This window comes from Rhamphochromis sp. 'chilingali' (genome assembly GCF_963969265.1).
Source record: "Rhamphochromis sp. 'chilingali' genome assembly, chromosome: 7".
NCBI classification, from domain to species: domain Eukaryota; kingdom Metazoa; phylum Chordata; class Actinopteri; order Cichliformes; family Cichlidae; genus Rhamphochromis; species Rhamphochromis sp. 'chilingali'.
Genome location: NC_137934.1, coordinates 18,932,046 through 18,955,162, shown reverse-complemented (window position 1 = coordinate 18,955,162; position 23,117 = coordinate 18,932,046). Strand labels below are relative to the sequence as shown.

Below are 23,117 nucleotides of genomic sequence, written 5' to 3'. Positions count from 1 at the left end.
CACTTACTCAAAAGGCAAGTTAACATGGCTTGGATTTGCATGTGGTATGAGCCAAGGTAGCTGCATGCCATTAAACTGTGTTCGCATAGAGTAGCATTGTATCAAACATACCTCAAACATGCACTATTAAAAAGCTTTCATTCTTTTGTGTTGACTTTCACGTCTATTTTATTTATAGCCTAGCACTAGAAACGTGAAGGATGCCCACCTTGGTTTAAAACTAAAACTGCATTCATTACAGCTATCCGCTGACACTGGGGGAGGGGCGGGTCAAACACAGCAACCAAACAGAGAAAGCCCTCACGCTTTCAGCTGGTTTTATGTACAGTTTTTGAATCCTCCACCTGATGATGCCGGTCAGGTGTTAAGTTTGTAGTCCAGTGTGGTATTTAAGGACTGTGCTGAAAGTGATCAGCAGATGTGACCAAAGTACAAAACATTGGACAAAAGTTGCCTCTTAAAACAATGCGATAAGCTGAAAGATGCAAAAATGCCTTACTGTCGAGCTGAATGATAATTATATGATACACGGTTGATTAGAAATCAAACATTTTTTTGATTTGTTGAGTTAAAAGGACCCAACAGGAATGGATGTGCCATCTCTTCCATGTTGTCATTACTGTCCTACATCATACATAGCAGGAATTTATTCTGATCTTCAGTGACCGGACCTGTGAAACTGCATGATAAACCTGTTAAATTACAGAAAAAGTTATGACTGTTCACAGACTGTTATAAAATACAATGTTTTTGTTATTTTAATGCTGGTATTTAATTTTTTATGTCTCAGTTAACTTTTCGGGTGAAGTATGAAAATGTCAATTAAAAGTTCAAAATTTATACTGGTTCACATTTCTAAATCTGTCCAATGTCATCACCGGGCTGATTTTGGCCCACCGGGCTAAGCTTCCGTTAGCTAGTTCGATTTGTTCAACTCAAATTCTAATTCTGCATGAAACACCTCGTGCTTTACTTTGGGAGCTAAAAAGTTAAAAAATTCTCTTTGTTAAGATGTTGAACTACGCTGACGCAGTGTACACAAGTTCACATGACGCTACTTAAGCACAGTAAGCTTTACAGTAAAGAATGATGATGAATATTGCAGACTCAGGCGCATGCTGTCATATATTCCACATCTGCGTTTAGTATTTCAGCTCTATTAATAGTCCCTGTCTTCTCTCCACCACTGGGACTGATATTGACACACAAACACACACACACAAACACACACACAGAGCTCTTCAGCAGGCCTCAAATGTCACATCGGCCTTGACCGAGTCGAAGACACTGCAGCGGTCACAGAGGAAGTGATTTATAGGTGTGTTACTGTGATTATTAGCATGGCTGATCGCACAAAGCAAAGAGATTATTTGTTTACAAGCCCTAAAGTTATGAGAGGTTGGGGTTTTTTTAGGTGCAGTTAGGTTCAGCAGGCTGCTTTTTTTTCATTGCTCGCAGTGCTTTATGTGTGAAACTCTGCAAAGCATGGCAGATGCGTTCCTGTCCTCTCATTAAATGTGTGGTTTGAGACATTTTATCAGGGGGAGAGTGTACGAGAAGAAGTTCTGTTGTTGATTTGATTTTAAAACTTGCTGTAACAGCCAGCTGGAGCAGATAAAAGTTACATGTTTGCAGGGAAAGAGCTTGTGGTTACGGCGTCACGGGTGATGAAATGTCTGTGTCTCTCTCTCTTCCTTTTTACAGGTTCTTTAAAGTGTCAGGGGTGGAAAGAAAAAACTCCCTGCCTCCTCCCCTCTGCTAGCCCATCTTTCCTGTGGAGGAAGAGGGGCAGTCGGTGCATGCTGCAGTGGAGGAGAGGTGGTTCACACCAGTGCACGAGCTCTCAAAGCTCACAAATCTCATCTATTTCTCATCTATTCAAACTAAGAGGACTTCATCCGGAGCGCATCTGTGGAGGCTGTTTGGATATTTGAGCAGCGGTCAGACGGTAAAAGTCTGCAGACATGTCGCCTTTCCTGCGGATCGGATTTTCCCACTTTGAGATTGATCCGGGTCTGGCTTATCATGAGGAGGTGCTGAACCCATACTGTGCTGTTTATATGAAGGAGGCCGTTGACACAGGTTAGTGACTATAAATAATAATCATTTTAATTTGAGTCCATTCAATCAAGTGAAAGTTGAGCATTTAATTGAACAGTGGTTACAGACACTGGAATTGTGGATCCACAAGACCCTGACTGTAACCCACTGAGGTCTAAGTGGTCGCTGGTGACCACCCCAAACCCTTTTTCTGCCCCTTGATGGCCAAAATTGGAAGAGCAACTTTAAAAAAGGACAAAAATGACATAATCTGATAGCACAGGGTTGGATTTAGGGTTACGGTTAGGATTAAAGTCCTCATCGATGACAGCTTAAACTTCAGAGGGTTAAATTACACAGTGAGGTGGAACATTTTGGCATGTGTAATTATGTTTTGGCGATTGCATCATCTTTGTTTGTTTGGGGGGGATTTCGTAGCCACACAAGCTCAGAATTGATTCAGTAATTTAGCTATTGATCCAGAAAAACACCAAACATTGACTGCTTTTATGTTCACAAATGTGACTTTGTTTCTTTTCTTTGACACGTATGATTGTAAAACTGTTCGCTTTAGATTTCTAACAAACAAACAGTTTGAAGACATTATCTTTACATGTGGTTGACTTAATCCTTTCTTTTTTAACTTTTTGAAATATTAGATATTTATATATAGGAATCAACTTCAGTAATAATCTCTGTGCATGTTTCCACAAAAACAAGTTTGGAACAGAATCTAATTATTTTCAACTCATTTTAACTTTGAATTTTGCAGAAATACCATAAAGACAGCTTGTCAAAAGCTAGAAATGTTAATTTTATTAAAAAGCTATCCTCATTTTGCTTCAGCTACCGTGGGAACATGGGCTTGGTTACCATTGTGCAATGTTGCTCACCACTTTTAACAGCAACACTCTGAGTGTAAGTGTTTGAGGCCTAGGGAGAGCAGTCGTTGCAGTGCCGACAGTGTTATAAGCTTGGTGTAGGTTTTAAGATGATCAGCAGCCTCGCTTTGGCTATTTTTTTAGTTTCAAAAACTGGTGAAATGTTTTTGAGGTGTGAGCTGCGGGCCCACCAGCTTACACCGGGACTCTTTTACATGCTGCTGTGCAGACTGATGCAAAATGTGATTTGGCACCATCTTACTGAATCTCCTCGGGAAACAAATGGTGTCACGATGGCAGCGTGTGTTGATGGTTCATCATTAGCGCTGCCTTCACAAATGTTAAGAACTAAATGTTACCCATGCCTCAAGCAACTATACTCCTCTTTATCCTCACTGACACGGACTTTTTAACTGAACAAGCCTTCAGCTCTGAAGAAACAGATATCTGTGATTTTCATGAATTCAAATTTCTAATCAGTCTGATGACAAGAAAGGTTTTTCCAGTCGCCTCAGTCCATCCTTAACGAGCTCGTGTCCAGAGAAAGTGATCTGGAATTTCAGGATCTTGTTGTAGTTTAATTTGTTTGTGTGGCAGAGTTAAAAATAAAGAGCTCCTGAGCCCAAGCAGTCATTTCCACTACATGGTCATGCTGTTTATATATTTACCATATATAATGAAATTCTCAGTTTTTTTAAACATTCACTTTTTTCCTTCTTAAAGACTCTTAAATACCTCTCTGGTATCTTTTTTCGTAAAAGAGAACACACAACTCCCATCCTCGCTTCACTCCATTGGCTGCCTGTATATCTTAGAGTTCATTTTAAAATTCTCATGTTTGTTTTTAAATGTTTAAACGGTCTTGCCCCAACTTACCTCTCTGAGCTTCTGCATCTTTACTCACCCCCCAGGTCTCTCAGGTCAGCTGACAAGCTGCTCCTGGAGGTACCCAGGTCCAAGAGAAAGCTCAGAGGGGACAGGGCCTTCTCTATTGCTGCTCCTAATCTCTGGAACAATCTGCCCCTGCGCATTAGAGAGGCCCCTTCACTGTCCACTTTTAAAACAAGTCTTAAAATCCATTTTTACTCCTTGACATATGACACAGTATGACCCTGATTTTATTGTTTTAAATCTAATGTGCTCATTTTATTGTTTTACATGTAATTCTAATGATCATTTTATACTATTTTATTTTTTGCTATTTGTGCTGATTTTATTATTTTAAATGTCATTTTAATTATCATCTTATTTTTTAAAATTTTTTATCTTTATTTTATTTTTTTTAACTTATTCAATGTATCATTTCTGGCATGTCAAGTGTACAACACTGTGTGTTCATCTGGGAGTTGTTCTGAAAGCGCTATATAAATAAATTGCCTGCTTATATGCAACTAAATCCTAACCTGATGAGGAAAGTCAAGCGTTACGTGACTTTTCTGGTCTGTATGTTGCTCACATTCAAATCGTAAGGATGACATTTCTTTTTATATGTCGTCTTTGTATTATTCTAGCTCACATATGGGTCATTCCATCTCACATTAGCATAGACTGACATTTTTGAATATATCTGTCCCAAATTACAGATCTTGGTTCATTTGGATGGGAACAAAAATCAGGGAAAATATTTGTTTGTTTGTTTTTAAATTCATGTTCGCACATGTTAATCAAAGGGGTAAAAGTGGGTTGACAAACCTTTTTATTTTTAATATATGTTGTGCAACATATTTGCAGTCATTAAACATCTGCAGACTTTTTTAAATGCAAATCTGAGACGGTCATGTTGAAGGCCCACGTTGATTTGCGATGGACTGACCCCTTTAGAATTGAAACATCTTGTAGATCACTCATTCTCACTAAGTTTATTATTAAATATTATTTAATATTTCACAGGATCGCAGCCCTTCTGTAGACAGGGTTGCCATAAAAACCCACACTATGCTCACTGGGTTTTTACCAGAAAAAAGAAAGAAAGAAAGGTTTTCCATGCAGCACAGGAAGTGATGCTCAGGAAGTTTTCAGTGAAGCAACAACAGTGTGTGTTGGGAACAGAAAATGTCGACTGTGACTGTGGTAGTAGGTTACAGCGTAGAACGCTTCACTGATTATCTGTAACTGTTTTCATAGTGAATCAGCTATGTTTACTTTCACTTTGAAGGACGCTGACATACAGTTCCAGCAAGTCTTTCCGGCTACGTCTGCAGAATCTGAGGTATTGGATGGCTCATATAGCAGGAATGTTCAAGGACTCAACAACATTTTTAAATAATAGAAATGTTAATGGGCTTATACTGTAAGCCCAGTATGCCCTTTAAGCTCTCTTTTGGGTTGTTGATTCACATCCAGTGTCACAACTGTGGGAAACTTCCCAGCGTGATATAGCCTCACAGCAGAAATCTTAGTTCTGCATCTGGCTAAGTTTAACCACTGCTGAGTATGAGTGCAGGATAAAGTTAAACACAGTGTGTGACTGAGAGGAAAGAGGAGGGTCCTTATGTTTCTTTTCCTCTTCAATGTAACCGCAACGCTCGTCCTACAGGGTAGCAGAGCGACACTCTGTGTGTGTGTTTCACTTACACTTTCACCGGGGAACTAAATGTAATTTAGTTTCGTTTCACTTTACTTTGGATTAAAAGTATATATTTTTAATGCATGAGTCATAACATTGTGAAGAAGCAAAGAGTGGACGCGTCATTGATCTTATGATGTGCTTAAACTGAAATACTCACATGAAGTGAAGACATCCACTACTTCATCACAAAGAGTACCCTTAAAAAGGGAAAAGCCGTTTATTACGTTAAACAGTGTTCCAGTGTTTATGAGGAGCATATGCTCGCTGGCAGCGTGAAATGAAGAGCTGATTAGAAAAAATAAAAAAACAGTAGATAGCTCCCATCAGGCCCCTTTTGGCTCACTGTGACTTATTTCATCTTCAAATAACAGTGACTGAAGTCGCCTTTAGTTGAGTGTGTTCAGGCTCTCTTTAGGTTTCTCCGTTTTCGACTCTGCCAAGCACAGCAAGTCGTCCACAAGTGCAACACTTTAAAGCCGCATGATTTTCTGTTCTTACAGTGCTGTTTTTTCAAAAGTAGCGTTGGCATGATGGTATGCATGGCTGTGCCAAATAACTCGTGTCTGTTCCTGTATAATGAAGTTTATAAGGCTTCCAATGATTCCACTTTTAGATTTCTTGTGTAATTTAGTCTGGAAAAGTTAAAATATATTATCAGTAGCATTTATATTTATACAGACACAGATATAAAATGTGTATCTGCACTAAGTAAAATCCTTACTTTCAAAATAAGGCCAGCATGTTCTGTACATGTAAAAACAATATGAGAAATCCAGTCATGTGTCTCTCCGCACTCCGCACCAAAGCAGAACGGTAAATACCATAGACTGTATATGAAAGATGGTTGGCAGAGCATTTGAACTGCGCTTACTTCTGCTCCAAAACCAGCATGGTTCACCAAACTTTTCAGATTGGAGGATGGTGTCCCATGCTCTCCAGTCTAATTAACAAGGCACATATATAGACTGTACAGTTGTATCAGTATACTGCAGAGATGTGCATACATGCTAATTAGTGCTAAGTCACATCAATTTAAAAAAAAAAAAAAAACTTAATCATTAGGTGGTTGCCAGGACAAGACTATCAGAAAAATCCTTTGGCTCTCTTGATTTAAGCCCTTATTTAATTCTTATATGAACTATGTATGGTCTCAATCGCTGCTTTTAAGTCTTGCTGAACACAACAAGGGTACGACAAGGGTAGGTCCTAAGATCACTGGAAGCAAGATGCAGTGGCTACGTCCATTTTTTATATACAGTCTGTGATTATGGTAATCAAGGAGAATTTCTCATGTCACTGATGTGTTTTCAAAAGGCCTGGACAACAATAGGACTCTGTGGCATAGATATCAGTTCTTGGAAGCACAGACAGTACTGGTTAGTTAAATCAGCTCATTGTTGGTTTTGCTTTTCACAAACTACGCTGACAGCGAGACATGTATTCATGAAAACTCAACAGGTCGTTCAAACAGCGAATCATTTTTAGTGAATTCCACTTTAGAATTTTATTCAAATGAGGCAAACCTGATGAGCCAGGGATCTGAAGCTCAAACACAGCAGACAGATTTGCTTTATTGGATGGATTTCTTTCTCATTGTCCCATTCAGTGTTTCTGTGCGTTTTTACCGACAGTATATACAGAGAGGGAAATGTAAGCCCCTTCAAAAGAGCGAAGACATGAGAGCACAAACTCTAAATAGCACTTTGTGCTTTTTCAAAGAACACAGACTGACAACTGCATGGAGCCAAAACATCACCATGCTCTTTGCTTAATGCTGCAAGGAAACCTTTAAAATAAAAAAGACACCGTCTGATAAATCCTGTGCGTCTGGGGAGACAAACACACATTTTCCTCTCTTTGTGCTTTAATCAGCTCTGACAGCAGCTGGCAAAGGCGATGGACAGAAAGGCAATGAGCCGATGAGATGGAGAAGGCAGCGGCTCACTTTGGGAGTAAAAAGCTTAGAGGGCTTTATTGTTGAAGCAGCAGGATAGCATGTGGCTCTTATGTAAGTGGATGTATGAGATGTTATTGCAGAGAAAAATCAGCAGATGTGAATTACAAAGGCTTTCTTTCCCTCCCAGCCATATGATGCAATTGAAAATCTGTCAACATTCAGAGTGAATGGTAGATGGTCTGTATTTGTATAGCGCTTTACTTGGTCCTAAGGACCCCAAAGCGCTTCACACTACATTCAGTCATCCACCCATTCACACACACATTCACACACTGGTGATGGCAAGCTACAGTGTAGCCACAGCCGCCCTGGGGCGCACTGACAGAGGCGAGGCTGCCGGACACTGGCGCCACCGGGCCCTCTGAATGATGATATAATCTGCTTGCTGGGTGGTCAAATATTCAAACATAGTGCAATGTCTAACAGCACTAACAAGCACATGGGATCAAAGACGGTCATGAATCTGGCTTTAAAGAGCAGCTTGATACATAAACAAATAAATAACATTTTTTGTTTTTTCACTGTCTACTGTAGAAACTTGTGATTTTTCGCAGTGGGCCCAAAGTTTTTGAAAAAAGAATTTCTGTCAATTAACTAGAATTTTACATTTTATAATTAAAGGGCAGAATGTGCAATGAGCTTTTGATGAGTTTTTTTCTGTAATGTTAGACATTTATTTTTTTCCAATTCAAGCTCAAAGCACCTCTTTTTGTAAACTGAGATGTAATGTTTAAATTGCACTTTTTCTTATAATTAAATATCTCGGGAATAAAATATGTAGTTAAATCTCTCTACACTGACAAATACAAGAGTTTTAATTGTCCAGACCACTTAAGATTAACTTATTAATTTCCTTTTTCAGTGTCTGTAATGGTTAAAACAGTCAAAAACAGCAGTGTTTTCTTTTCTTTGTGGTATTTTCAAATTTGTTATGGGACAAAATCTCCAGAGCTTGTGATTTTGTGATGACATTTTCTCTAGTGGTCGAAGTGTAGGTAGCAAAAGACAGGTTAACCTGTCCCTGACACGCAATGTCATCATTCCCAGCAGATGTTCTAAAGTGCTGCAGGCATGACTTTTATTTTGTAGGTCAAACTGGAAGTTAGCATCACCCCACTTCCTTGGCTAAAAGCTAATGAGATTTGAACAAGATAGCCTCGATGAACAGGTGTCTCTTTTATGTTTTTTGAAGCATGAATGCAATTGCAAGAAGCAAAACACTAACAGTGGGCTGTAAACAAAAACACCACCCCTGCAAAGTTCCCATGTTCACCTACGTAACAGTAAATTTTCCCAACAACTTCATCAGAACCATTTAGCCACTTGTTAGCAACCACATTTTGTGGGACTTCACCAACTAGCTTCAAAGATAATGAGTGGGGTACTTCATAAGAGGCTGCAGAACAAATCATGTAAAACATGTAATAACCAGAGACTGTATTTCAGTCTTCTAGCTAAAAAAATAAATAAAAAAAATTCATTGTGATGTTGTAAGTAATTCATAGCAAATAATGCTAACTCAGTTCTGGATGTTTAGGAGTTATGCTTGTGGTACTCTTTTGGATAAAAGCCAGACTTTGGAAAACTGTATGCCACACAATATTTTAAAAGTAAATGTTGATCAAATGTCACATCATGAGCAAATGGATAAAAATACAGTCTGTCACCTGGCAGACATCTACCTAATGCTTTCCACCTTTCTTATTCTCATTCTCAGAAACATGCAGCCACTTATTCCAATTGAAAATGTAGGTGTTTGCAAAATCTACAAATAACTAATTTTTCATTTTGAAAATGAAGCTGAGCAATACACCAACAGCTGAGCGCTGTTTGCTTTTTATCTGCTCAAACAAGAGTAAATGTAGTCAGTATTTCTGGAAGCAGGACAGTGCGTGGAGGATAGAGTCGAAATATCCTTAGGAGTGTGTGTAGAAGTGTGCTTCATGTGTCTGTTTCTTTAATAGTTTCTTGACAACACTGGAGCTCTGTGGTGTGGACTATGAAGTGATTTCTGCTGTCAAAAAGACTTCTGTGCAATGAAATAAGAGTCAATTTTATCTCATGTCCTACCTATAAAGAAGTGGACTTTATTTCTTTTTTTTTCGTTACAGAGAAGGGTCAAGTGTACAAGCAGAAGAAGCCCACCATGTATCCCCCCTGGAGCACCACATTCGATGCCCACGTCCACCGCGGGCGCATCATGCATGTGATGGTAAAAGACCGGACAGCCGAGCTCAAGTCTGAGGCCACGGTAGCTCTGGACTCGCTGGCAACACGGTGCAAAAAGGAGAACGGCAAGCTGGAGATTTGGGTTAGTGCATCAGGATGGATTGATGCGTGCGCTTGTTTGAAGTGACAGACCAGCTGTTTAGTTACGCAAGCAAAAAGAAATCCAGATGTGCAGATGCGTTTAAAGGGGTAATCCTCCTTTAAATTATTAAAAAAATAAGAGGTTTTTTTGTAATAAGCATCATCATATGCACTGAAACCAAAACACTAACGGCTTTTAGATCATAGCAAAAGAAGCCTCGGTTAAATTAATTACTTTAATGATGGCTCTAATCCACGTCCTAGTAAGCAAAGTCAATGAGCCAGTGCACACAACACCATCAACAAGCAACATCTGTGCTTCTCCTGCTGTGACCGTTTCAACGTACTGAGAACAAAGTTGTCCCATATTTTCATGGTAACTCATTTAGATTATTTTATATCATGTCTAAACAGAAAGCCAAACAAGAAAATCCTTTTATTTCTGTTTTATTACAACCGTTATTTTCTTATGATATGAAACACAGATCGTCTTACAATCAACACCCAGCACAACTTCAGTGTTTTTAACTAATTACCACAGATATTATTACATTTTTATTAACCTTTCTGGATCATATTATGATTGTGACATAATTATTGGCATCATAACTGCTCTCAATATGAGAAAAGAAGGCTACATCACAATGGTATCATTATAAGAAATAAACCCTTATCATGCAGCAAAATCCAGCTTCTTTTATGGAAAACATTAACAGGTTTAATCTCTTGGGAAATGTTTACAGGTTTCTACTGTAGACTATATATAGATATATGACTGATATAATCCACCATCACATTATCCGTTGGTTCCTGAATGCTGCTTTTTGTTAGCTTTGTGTTTGGGTCATAGGTGAGTTGTTTTTTGTTGTTGTTTTTTTTGTTTTGTTTTGTTTTTTTTGGGGGGGGGTTAAGCCAGAAGCATCTAAACTTGACCAAGAGGAGAAAGTGCTATATTATCAACTAACACAGCTAGCTTGGTTAGCAAACTGTATCCATAAACTTGCCCATCCCTTGGCCACACAGGCCTAGAGACAATTCAGTAACCTACTCAGGGGCAGCCTCCAGTTGTTAGGAAAAAATGTGTGTTTCCTGACCAGTTTGCATGTGGTTGTTGGAAGTTGATGTTTTTGGTGAAATCAGTTGAAAAGAGTCTCCTTGGGTTTCAGTTGCTAGCAGACTGGCACAGTCATCCATAGTCTGCATGGACGACACCAACTTGTCTGCAAACACTTGCTAACTAATCACTGAGTAGTAGAGAAACCTGAAAAAAACCCAAATGAAGACTGTTCACCTTCAAAGTAAAAGTTGTTTCATATTGCAAAAACCAACATGGTTCAAAGGGGTGCAGGCTTTACTTTGAACGTGAATGGTCTCAGTTTCTGGTTTGCATCACACTCTTCAAAGTTTAGCAACAGTTTACAGAGAAGCCACCAAACTTTGGGCACTGCTGCAATCTACTAGTGGCCAATATAAACACAAAATGTACCTTGCTGTGACCAATTTTACCTAGCAACAGCAGCCAAACTCTCACAACAACTGGTTGAATTTTTCACTACTTGGTTGCTGAGAGGTCATGTAATTGACGCTTAAGTGGGATTAATATGAATTATAATTTTTCACCAAACAAAACCTTGCTGGAGCCATGTTATTTGTGAGATAGTTTTATTTCATTTCCCCAATTGCATCAACCTGAATTCGCTGAGGTGTGGCCTGGGACGCAACACCATGCTGTTGACACGCACCTGTCATTCAAAGATGCTGCACCCCAAAGTTTAAGATTTAACAGCATCCAAATGACTGAGTTATAAAAAAGAAGTCACCATCTGTGCAGTTTTTATAAAGAAAGAAACCATCAATAGATGATATGGAGACTGGCTCACTTTTGGAGTGAGCCTCAAGTGGCCATTAGAGGGACCGCTTAGGTGGTTTTTTTTGTTTTTGTTCTTTTTACATACATGTGTCTTTTTTCCCCAAGGTTGCTGCTTGATTTTCCCGCAGGCTTGTATCCAAATAGACTCTTTTGTTTAGCTGAGTACTACATCTGCCAACCAAAGGAAGCGTGAAGAACTAACATTACAGCTCAGCCGAGGCAGGACTTCATTAATGTCTTCATCTCGTCACAGCTGTCACAAGCATGATGCTTTTTTTCACGGGTAGATGCGCCCCTACGTCTTGTACTTCTGTAGTTAACTAGAAAGAAAATAGTTCCTCCAAGAAACTGTCCAACATAAGATTTGCTGATTGTTTTGGGGCCATGGATTTGGGCTAAGCTGTTCTTTTAATTAGATGCAGGTCATTCGGTGAAATCTGCTGAGTTTTTTTTTGTTAGAGAGAGCAAGAGATCACTTCCTGGACAGACTCGGTTGTGAGTGGCACTACACAACATTTCACGGCATGATCTCTTAAACCAAACTAATCAAATACGCTCCTTCAGCCTGTTCTTTATGCGTGTGTGTTGTTGCCAGACTGTCTGCATGTGTCACTGCATGACGTATATGCATCATCCTCCTGAATTCACATCCTTCCCTTTTCATTTTGTCATTTTCTCATGAATTTCTTTCCTAAAATATCTCTTTTTGTGTGTTTCTGTCTCCCTTTGTTCTTCGTTTCTTTTTCTCTCAGTTGGAGCTGAAGCCGCAGGGACGCATGCTCATGGAGGCTAGATATTATCTGGAGAAAAGTGGTGAGTGAATCAGACCTTCAAACCTCAGCTTGCTGCCCCTCGGTAGTTATTTACTGAATTCGCAGCCAAATAAGAAGAACTGCCTCACAAAATCTGATAAAATTACAGTGAGAGCCACTTGTTCTTATGTGGTTTACATAATAGTCTCTGGCACACACACAGTGCTGTAGTCTCAGGAAGCAGCCTAACAGCAACTCCTCTGGTGTTGTGCACTAACAAGACAGGACAGAGAAACCAGAAGCACAAAGGACGAGCTTTAGAAGTGTTGCCTAGTATTGTCGCCTGTGGGTTTAATGCTTAAACTCAGATTTACATGTGACGTGGTTCGACTGTGTAGAAAGATTTAAACACGGGAAGAAAAACCATTTCAGCCCTTAAAGTCCAGGGATTTCAAAATCTGACTAATCTATAAGTGATGCGAAACATCTCATCCTCACCCCTGGGGCAATTAGTGCCCGTTTGTCAAAACCGCTAGTGTGGTTTGTTTACACAACCTGTCCTTAAGCGTCTGCCCCGACACGCTGGATTATATCAGTTGTGGTGAGTATGGTCACTACTAGCTCATCTTTTGTCAGTAAGCGGGGTGTGAAGAGACCAATTTTAAATTGTGACCTTTTCCTGACTCTAGTTTTTAGCTTCTGAATCTAACAGGTGAGTGGAAGCAAAAAAGGTTTTACATAGTCAGTCGTCTGTCGTTACAGAGACAGTGTGTTCAAACTGCGTGCCAACTAATGACTTAACAGGCTCAGTGCTTATAGATGCCCACATCTGTATTATGCAGGGTTTAAAATGGGAATCCCTTCAAATCATGGTTAATTATAGCTAATAAGCAACCTAGTGCATGAAATTAATGGCATCTCAGGACCGCTTACACGTAAAGGTCATGGTTTGTGTTATCCCTGTGATGCCTTCATAGTGGAGAGGCAAGATTGTGGTCGCAGTATCAAAGAATCTCACTAGTGGCAGAAGAAGCAGAGCCGTGAGCATTAATGGAGCTTGCGACTTTTCAAACAGCTCAACAAATATCAGCCGATAAACTGTTTTTGTGCAGTTTTCCACACAGCAATGTGTCTGTAAGCTAAAGACAGCGATGCTTTACTTCCTAGAGAGAGAGAAAAAATTAATGTGCAACACTGAAGGAAGGAAAAGCATATAAGAAAGAGAGGAAGGAAGAGTAAGATACAAGATTATTTTCAGAAATGAGGACTGCTCAGCAAGTGAAAGTTTATAAATGGGAAATGTAAATCCTGCATGATTGATGGAGACCGTACCAGATTTAAATACTGAGATACTGGATGTATTAATCATGTGCTGCTGAATTTTGTTTTCATTAAAAAAATAGAAGTTTCTTGCAGAAGAAGTTCTACTATTTTTTTGTTATTCAGTGGTTGCATGGAAACTGTTTAGCGCACGCTACACATGTTAGTTTGTGGTATTGTGGTAAAGCTTGCAGTGATGCACTATGTTGGACTGGTTACATTAAGGGTAGCAGACGTCAAGCTGTATTTAAGCTGATTAGATTCAGTCTCTGAACTCTACAGTTTATACAGTCTTGTGCAAAATTTTGAGCCACCCTTCATTTCTTGATCTTTTCCAACAAGCCAAACTTTTTTGTGATTTTTTTATATTGTTTTGAGTGATTGATCTGTAGTATTTCTGAAGGTCTTCCAAAGTTGGTCTTTAGCTACTTTTTCACTCTTTTTCAGTCCAATCCTTGTAACTTGACCATGCAGTACCACCTGGAAAGTGTCTGATTGGCAACAGCTTCATTTTTCAGCTTGACAATAGTCCCTAACACACTGCCAATGCAGTAAAAACACACCTGCATTAAAAAAAACTTGTTAACGCTTGTTAACATTTTAAAAACTGTTTTCCTATTACACTGTGTTGCCGTGTAGGTTTACACACATTTCAGTAAATCTCTACACCTATTTCCCGTTTTCATAGCAAAATATACAAAATGAAAGATGGCTCCAGACTGCTGCACGAGCTCACTCGTCTCTACGGGCTGGAAATCAGCCATATAGCTTCTGTAACATCTGCTTATATCTTGTTGAATTCAGTTGGTTATATCCACAAAGAGCATTGAGCTTGGGTGTAGCATCACAGAACAGCTGATCACAGTCTGTACAGACTGTTAATGTACCCCCACCTGCCAAATCCCAGTCTAAAACCTGTTCACACCGTTCCTTCTATGATCCACGAGGAAGAATAACAACAAAATCAAATCATTTTAACTTGTTACCCTGAAAAATATCTATTATTTTGAAAACCAAAAGTTAATTGCATATTTTTTCCATTTATGTCAGCATTATTCTGTAATTAACCACAACAAAAAGCAAGGAAAGTGGAAAACAAAGGGCGCCTGTGGGACACGAGACAAAGTCTCCTGGCTATTAAACCTGTAAATTACGCCTCTGTCAGCTGTGTAGGTCTCTAAAAAGGGACAGTTACCGTTTACCGGCTGTTGTGTGTGTCAGAGCACCAACTTTTGTATAAAAAAAGTGACAGGTAAGTTTTATCATGAAAGACCTAAAAGGAGCCTGATATCAGAAAAAACTCACCTTTTTAGTCTTTGCTTGTCTGAATGTAAGAGTGACGTGATAATATAAAATTAGAAACAATGAGAATGATCATTTTAAAATATACTGAATTCACAGAGAGCCTTCTTGCATTATTGTGAAATTCTCACCTGGTCCCTCTTTATGTGCTCCTCAGAGTTGATCAGCTTCACTTCTAGAATTATGCACATAGGTCCGCTAAACTTTAATATGCACTAAATTAGTATTTATTTGAAGGTTTTTATGAGTAAATAGGCAGGTGTGTTAAAAATACAGAAACCAGTTGTTTTATGTTTTGTTGTTTTAACTTCTGTCTTACCCTGTTTTTCCCTTTCTATTCTCAGTATTAATGAGATTCCTGTATAAATGCCGAAAGTGGCGTGCTCATCACTTTTGTGCGGCCAGACAAGTAGCTGGCAGCCAGCTACTGTGTCCTAGAGGATTATTAATAATCAAGTAGGTGTAAAAATACAGAAAAGTGACTGTGAATGTTCATTGTCGAAGGCGCACCCGTAAGTGTCTCATCATAATTAGATTTTCTTAAGCTAAAAATAAGAGTTTTGACCGTCTGCCCCCTGCTGGCTGTAAGCTGGTTGTGCGGGCGCTTTGTGCTTTCACTGGTGCCTTCCTGACATTAACACCATGCCAAGCACTGAGACTCAGAAGTAAGAAGCTGTCTCGTGTGTCTGTAAATATAGACCAAGCAAACAGGAAATCACTGCAGGGAACAACAGGTGGCATAGTGATGGGTACACTTCCTCCAACGAGCAAACACATACTGGTGTCTTCCTGTCTCTAACTGAAGGATAATGATAGAAATTTAACATTTTGAGCTGATTCAAAGTCACATGCAGTGTTTAAAGCAGTTTTAAAGGAATAATTCAACATTTTAGGATCATTTTCTGCATGTTTGCTCTCTTAGAACACATGAAAGTCATACTGAGCTTTGGTCAGTCAGTTTTTAGTCATACATGATGACTGTGCTTGATCTAATACCAAACACTATGATGGGTGATGACAGTAGAAACTGCAACACAAGCTGAGTGGAAAAGACAACAGAGGTCCCAACAGATCAGCGATTACAAAGCAAAAAAAATAACAGATTTATTGATAACAAAGAAATTAATGCACATTTTTTGTTTTTTTAATCCAACAACAATTTTATTTGCAACTAATTTGCTCACTCATTGACTGTTAATACAGTGTCCTGTCCATGTGCACAGACTGATCACCAGAACCAGTTTTTTAAATATAAGCAACAGTTTGAAGCCATTTACTCTGAGAAACGCATCTCAGAGGAGGACGTTTGTAACTCTTCCCTCGACGAATGTTTTCTGTAACACTTTTTTTTTTTGTAATCGCTAAAAAGATTTAAAAGAATTCTTAAACATGAAATGTATTCCCTGGAAACAATGTCCAGCCCGCTTCTCCGATGTTGTTAATAAAAACTAAAGTAAAGATTAACTGGACAATAAACAAACACTCACAAACTGAGCACCGAGCAGCAGTGAAACTTGAACAAGACACAAATCAGAAACAGAACGTGTTTCGCTCACAGCGACCAGCATGCTTCAAAAAATGCAAATGTAGGTGAAAGGTCCAGCTTGCATTGCACTTTTCACACCTTGACTAGCATTTAGTGGAGTAGTGGTCAGGTGCATGCCGGCAAGTCAGCATCTTGCACGCAAACTTCAGGTGACCACAGAAGGCTGCTAGCTAACCAAACCAAGTCTTTTCCTGACCCAAACCCAAAAGTTAGTTTGCAAACAACAACTGGTGTAAACCGTACACATAACGTCCACAATCTGCATTCAAAAGCTACTAAAACAGCTGTTCCTACTCAGCTGTTCATAAACACAAATTGTATAATCAGTCAACTGAGGTGAAATTTTAAAAAATTCAACATGAAATTAATTTTCAACCAAAGCTAATGTCAACTCAGATAGGTGAGGCTGTCTGCTGTGGCGACCCCTTGTAACATGAGTGTAAGTGAAAGAAGCTTTAATGAAAGAAATCTAGGCTTTTAATGCTGAAAAGGAAAGATTTATTTTCAACATAAAATCTGCTGTTAGTAAGAAACACATCTCAGGAGGTGAGAAATTGAAACTTTGCTGTGAAATCCTGTGTTCTTAGCGGCGTCTCACCACTCTGTCCACAGAAGCCGAATAAAACTGTACCTTTTTCCATTGTTTTATTTTTCTTCTTTGAAATTAAAGTTGTAATACGTGTTTCAGATGCTGTGGGTCACACAGACGGAGACCCGGAGTCCGAGCGTGAGAGAGAGGGTCTGTTCACCCTCCACCAGCGACGCGGCGCCATAAAGCAGGCCAAAGTTCACGTGGTCAAGTGTCACGAGTTCAGCGCGACGTTCTTTCCTCAGCCAACCTTCTGCTCTGTATGCAAAGAGTTTGTTTGGTATGCAAAAGACCAAGAAGTCACAAATCTTCACATTAGTCTTGTTTTTTTCCCAATCGTATCAGTCATTTCATCTCTCTTTCTTTCCACTGCAGGGGTCTTAACAAGCAGGGTTACCAGTGCAGACGTGAGTGTCGGTTCATTGTCCTGTAATCTACCAATTAGCCTTCGTAACTCTTCCTCACGTGGTTATTCTCTGTCTTTTAGAGTGCAATGCAGCAATCCACAAAAAATGCATAGACAAAGTTATCGCCAAATGCACTGGTTCAGCCATAAACAGCAAGGAAACAATGGTGAGTGTCTGCTTCACATGATTTGCTTCATGACGCTGCACATCTCTTCCAGTCCGACAGAAATTCCACAAGTGGTGACACAGAGCGAAGTGTGTGAGCTGATGGTTCTGATGCTTACTAATGAAAGAGTTGCTTTGTGCCAAGGTATCACCACACCAGGCGCTCCGGTCTCATGTCATCTTCTCCCCCTCGTTTCACTTCTCCTCAGCTCCATGTCAGCGAGAGTTCATGTGTACGAAAGCATGAGAGAATTTAACGCCAATAAATAAATCTCGCCGTTTACATATGAGAGGTGTTTGGTTACTGACGCCTTCCGTGTCAATCTGTGTGCGATGTGTTTTTAGATCCACAAGGAGCGCTTCAAGATCGACATGCCTCACAGGTTTAAAGTCTACAACTACAAAAGTCCCACCTTCTGCGAGCACTGCGGGACTCTGCTGTGGGGGCTCGCCAAGCAGGGGCTCAAATGTGAGGGTGAGAGGCGGGAGTTTTTTGTTTTGGTTTGTTTGTTTTGTGTGATTTTATACTTTTTTTTTAATGTCTGCAGGGTAAGACAAAACACAGCAGTGACATCACAGACATAAAGCCACACATACAGTGTCATAACAGAAATTTTTCATAACGCAACACTACGCCATTAAATTTATTTCTAGCTCAGTTTAGGAACTGAAAGGTCCTGGTTTAAGAGTTAAGGAAAACTGATGCTGGCGTACCGTTAAAGACTAAGACTGATGGTCGTTTAAGAGTAGAGCCTCTACTCCTCCACATCAAAAGGAGCCAGTTGAGGTGGTTCAAGCGTCTGGCCAGGGTGCCTCCTGTTCCCCTCCTACGTGAGGCGTTTCAGGAATGTTATACTGGGAAGAGACCCTGCAGCGGTCCAGGACACGGTCAGGCTGGTTTGGGAATGTGTCAGTGTCTCCCCCTGGAAGAATTTAAGGCAGCCTGGACTTGGTTGCATGGATGGATCATTCAAAATAAAGCACTATAGCTCAGCTGAGTCTAGAGGACTCATTGCTCCGGCAACGCCCTGCTCCAGCATCCTAATGGTACGATCTCGGTCAGGTTGGCCCAGTCATGGCATTCTTACAGATGTCATTTCCTCCAAACTTCTTGTGCTTCGTTATACAGTTGAGTGTGTTTGACAGAGGAGTGGTTATGTGGGATTAGTTGGATGAAGGTATTTTGACTTCTTTACCAAAAATTGTGTTTTCAGACACAAGACTAAGTGACAAAAAGCAAATTAAAATGGCACAGTTTTGACTGAAGTTACAAGCTCTGTGGTATTCAGTCTTTTAATTCTTCACTCTAAAATTAGTCCCGTTTTTCTGGGAGCTGCCTTTCAGCACAGTTGATCAGATACCGCCGAGCAGCAGGGAAACCCCTTTGCCAAAAGATTAAATGTTCTAGACAACATTATGCAGATATCTGTGGGTTTTAAATGGCTTACGCTGCATTGCAAATGTTTCCTTATTTTGGACTTTTAAGGCCCGAATCATCGAGGAAGAAAGAGTCATTCGTCAAAGAATTTTGCAGCAGTGGCTTTCACAGGTTACCACGAAAGGGTTTCTTGGTTCGGCACAGCTATATTACTCCTTCACAACACCATCAACACACTCTGAAACACATGCAGCAAGCAAACTATGGAGCTCCCTTACCTTGATCTGAAAAATTCAACTTGACAAAATTTGATAAAACATGGTTTTCACCACATAGATATGATCATTTAATCCACAGCATTACTCAATATATTTCCAGTAGCTGAGACAACAGTGGGCGTTCAAACCTTTCCCAGCATAAATATGCGCTGCATGTGTTGGCCTGTTGAACAGAAACACAGTGCAGCTGCCACAGCAGGTGCAAAGTATAAAGTTCTCCCTGTGAAATTAATCATATTTCCAGTACAAGCCAGCTGACTGAGGGGTTAGGAATGGGAAACATTATTATTGTAGATGTGTGAGAGTTTGCTAAGAAACAGCACAGTTATATAAGGAACATGTGCAAACATTAAAGAACGTGTGACATGAAAAAAAGGTATCAAGTGAAAAAGAAATTGGACTCTTTAGCAACATTTTTTACATATAAGTGCTTTTTTCTGTCATTGTCATTATAAATTTTAATATTGCCCCATTCTGAAGTAAAAGCTGATACATTACCTTTTGCATAACTAATAATAGTGTAAATATTGCCATCTTGCACTGCTTTAAATGTTCTTTATGTGTTCAACTGAGTTTACATTGTGTTTGATGTTGTGCAGAATGCAGCATGAACGTCCACCATAAATGCCAAAAGAAAGTGGCTAACCTCTGCGGGGTCAACCAGAAACTGATGGCTGAAGCTCTGGCAGTCATCGAGAGCAAGCAGCAGGTGAGACCAACAAACCTTCGGTACATGAAGCTGTGCAGTCTTTCAGAAATGCCTTCAACCAGTTCAATTGTTTCCTCGTTTTTATGCTGCTTTTAGTGACTTAAACACCTCTTAAAAGGGACATGTTCTCCTCAGTTTCAGCTGAGTAACTTTGCATGATTAAATAATCTGATGAAATAATCTGGGGGTGACTGTAGCTCAGGAGGTAGAGCAGGTTACCCTACTGATCGGAAGGTCGATGGTTCGATCCCTGGCTCCTCCTTTACCAATCCCAATTGATCTGATACTGAGTTTTGGTGATGCACCTTAATTCATCCTTGATTAGAAGTTTTAACTTCTCCTCCTTTAAGCCAACTTTCTGATTGCTCCTTGCAAAGAGAAGACTTGAATAGCACGAGATATTCCATCTCTGTGACATCATGCACCTCTAACAGGAAGACTTCATTATATGAAACTTTGTTTAATGAGAAGATCTAAAATAAGACTGTGTAACACTAGATAACATAAGAAAAAGTAAAGCAAATAAGAGAACATAATTGTCCCCTTTAATACTAGTAATTAAGGAATATTTTACTGTGGAAAACTTCATTTTGAAACTGGATCTACCTTTTGCTTTAAGGCGAGAAGTACCAGAGACAGTGACATTATTGGTCGGGAAGGTCCAGTAAGTGTTGCCCAGCCGGGAGTGGTGCGAGCACCATCCGGGCTAGTTATGGGTTTACCAGCCACAGCTACACCTGCAAGCAAAGGTATGCAACTTCTAAAATGTTCCTTTCCGTTAGGCAGGGATACATACTGCATACTTTATGTCATTTGTGTTTCTCAACCTGCTTCTTGTAGCAGATTATCAGGGTGTTTCATGGGAGGGACCAGGAGATGTCAGCAGGTCGGTCAGCGAGGTGCTTCCAGAAGAGCCTCTGTACGCTGTCCCGAGGAAAGATCACCAACCCAAATTTACCATCGACGACTTCACCCTGCACAAGATGCTCGGGAAAGGCAGCTTTGGCAAGGTAGCAGAGGCGACCTGATTCAAAAGAGGAAAAGTAAAGCACGGAGCAGAGCATGCATGAAGATGTGGCATCTTTGTCATGTTACTTTATATATCAACATATTAACAAGAGCATTCAAAGTTGCACAACTCCCCCGAAGGGCAATGGCTGTAGAAAAACCTTTTATTACAACATGCAGATGTCTGATCTTTGACCTATGACCTTGGAGTATTACATACTAAAATGGTGTATTATCTTTACCCATATAAGTGGAGCAGAATTTGCTGAAATCATCTACAAGCGTGAGGTTTTAAGATATTTTGGTGCAGTGTGTGAATTTGTGAACTTTATGGCATTATTGTGACATCATAGGGCGTCGTATTAAAATGTAAAATTTGTTTTACAGCTCTCCACATGTTCTTTCATATGATATATTACTTGACATGGTTTAAAGTTTTCACTGACATTCACATTTGGTGTGATCTTGACCTTTTCATCAAAACTGAATGTGCCCGAGCTGTTTTTGGTATCTACCATCACAAAAAAATTAAACATGATATCTTGAAAACTGTGGATGCTTAACTGCTAACAAAGAGACAAACAAACAGAAGTGATTACACACTCCCTTCCCTTAAAAACTGCATGCAACAAAAACTAATTATTACCCTTTTCTTAGTGGAATTTCTATAAGAACACAGTGGGGGGGGGGGCGTTTTCTGCAAATGTGTCAAAGCATCATATTTTAGTCATTCTTGCCAGCAGCTTCACACAGCACGGAGGGCTTTACACAGCACTCTGAGGCTTGTGGTCAAATGTGTTGTGCAGCCAGTTTCCACTGAAAACCACCTACTTCTTGTTACTTCAAAGTCTTGCAACACAAAGAGCTAGCTATGGTAAATGACTGGGCAACAGGCTACAACTCTATATGTCCAAACTAAACCTGTTTTTTTAAAGCTTTTTATTTGTCCTTCGTCTTCTCCAGGTGTTTCTAGCAGAGCTGAAAAGGAGCGGTGAATTTTTTGCAGTAAAAGCTCTGAAGAAAGACGTGGTGCTGATGGATGATGATGTTGAGTGCACCATGGTAGAGAGGAGGGTTTTGTCTCTAGCCTGGGAAAATCCCTTCCTTACACATCTTTACTGCACCTTCCAAACTAAGGTGATGACCCATGTACACTTGCACAGTCATTGCATGCAAGTAGGTAGCCACTGAAAATAATTCTCTGGAAACAAATATAGCCCTAACCTCTGTGTTTTCGCATCCAGGAAAACCTGTTCTTCGTCATGGAGTATCTGAATGGAGGGGATCTTATGTTCCACATCCAAAACTGCCACAAGTTTGACTTGCACAGAGCCACGTGAGTCAAAAGACGCAGCTCTCACAGTGACACACAACTGTAGTTTTGCACTGTTTGGGTCTGGATGTAACCGCCAGGTTTGAAAAGTGCCTTCACTGCAGATGTGCCTTTAACCTGCATGATTAATCATTACCAGCATGGGGGCAAAAAAAACATCCATATACCTCAGTAAACTATTTTCTAATTGAGTTTTTGGTTTCCATCACTAGTTTCACATCATATTTAATAGAAAAATGACACTCATTTAGGAAATTACAGTTCAACTTAGTGGAAAATAGACAACAAAGCAAGAGTTGATTGACCCCTGAATACACCCGACGCCACATTTGTAAGCATCCCAGAAGCTGCTACACAGAGTAGGCGACGGGGGCAGGAAGTCAGATAAAAAAGCAGCATGGAGAATGTGGTCAATTTTCAAAATAAAATACCCAATGCAGACTAAATGTTCTGCTTCTGACATGCCTGTGGTGTGACTTGATGCAGGACTGAGACATGCGTCAGACAAACATCTGGTGTACTTCAGTGGTTAGAGTGCGTCTAACCACTGAAGTACAAGTAACCACTTGGGATTGAGAATTCGCTACCAAATGGCCGTGCATTGTCCTTGGTTTCTTGGTCTTGTTTTCTTGTTCGTCACATTAGGTTTTAATAGATCTAATCTCCATAAACATATTATCTGCAGTTATCTATAGATTGCCAG

The 23,117-nt window shown here is 39.9% G+C and overlaps 1 protein-coding gene across 1 annotated transcript in view; it reads left to right on the top strand.

Moving 5' to 3' along the window:
* prkcq (protein kinase C, theta) overlaps positions 1–23,117 on the top strand; it is a 37,747-nt gene that overhangs the window by 6,927 nt on the left and 7,703 nt on the right. Inside the window, exons 2-13 of the mRNA XM_080888034.1 lie at positions 1,705–2,082; positions 9,559–9,758; positions 12,380–12,440; positions 17,236–17,416; positions 17,512–17,543; positions 17,624–17,709; positions 18,054–18,183; positions 19,964–20,073; positions 20,693–20,822; positions 20,914–21,083; positions 22,045–22,218; positions 22,326–22,417. Coding sequence (XP_080744160.1) covers positions 1,965–2,082; positions 9,559–9,758; positions 12,380–12,440; positions 17,236–17,416; positions 17,512–17,543; positions 17,624–17,709; positions 18,054–18,183; positions 19,964–20,073; positions 20,693–20,822; positions 20,914–21,083; positions 22,045–22,218; positions 22,326–22,417 — 1,484 coding nt within the window. The 5' untranslated portion in view covers positions 1,705–1,964. The remainder of the gene's footprint in view (positions 1–1,704; positions 2,083–9,558; positions 9,759–12,379; positions 12,441–17,235; positions 17,417–17,511; positions 17,544–17,623; positions 17,710–18,053; positions 18,184–19,963; positions 20,074–20,692; positions 20,823–20,913; positions 21,084–22,044; positions 22,219–22,325; positions 22,418–23,117) is intronic.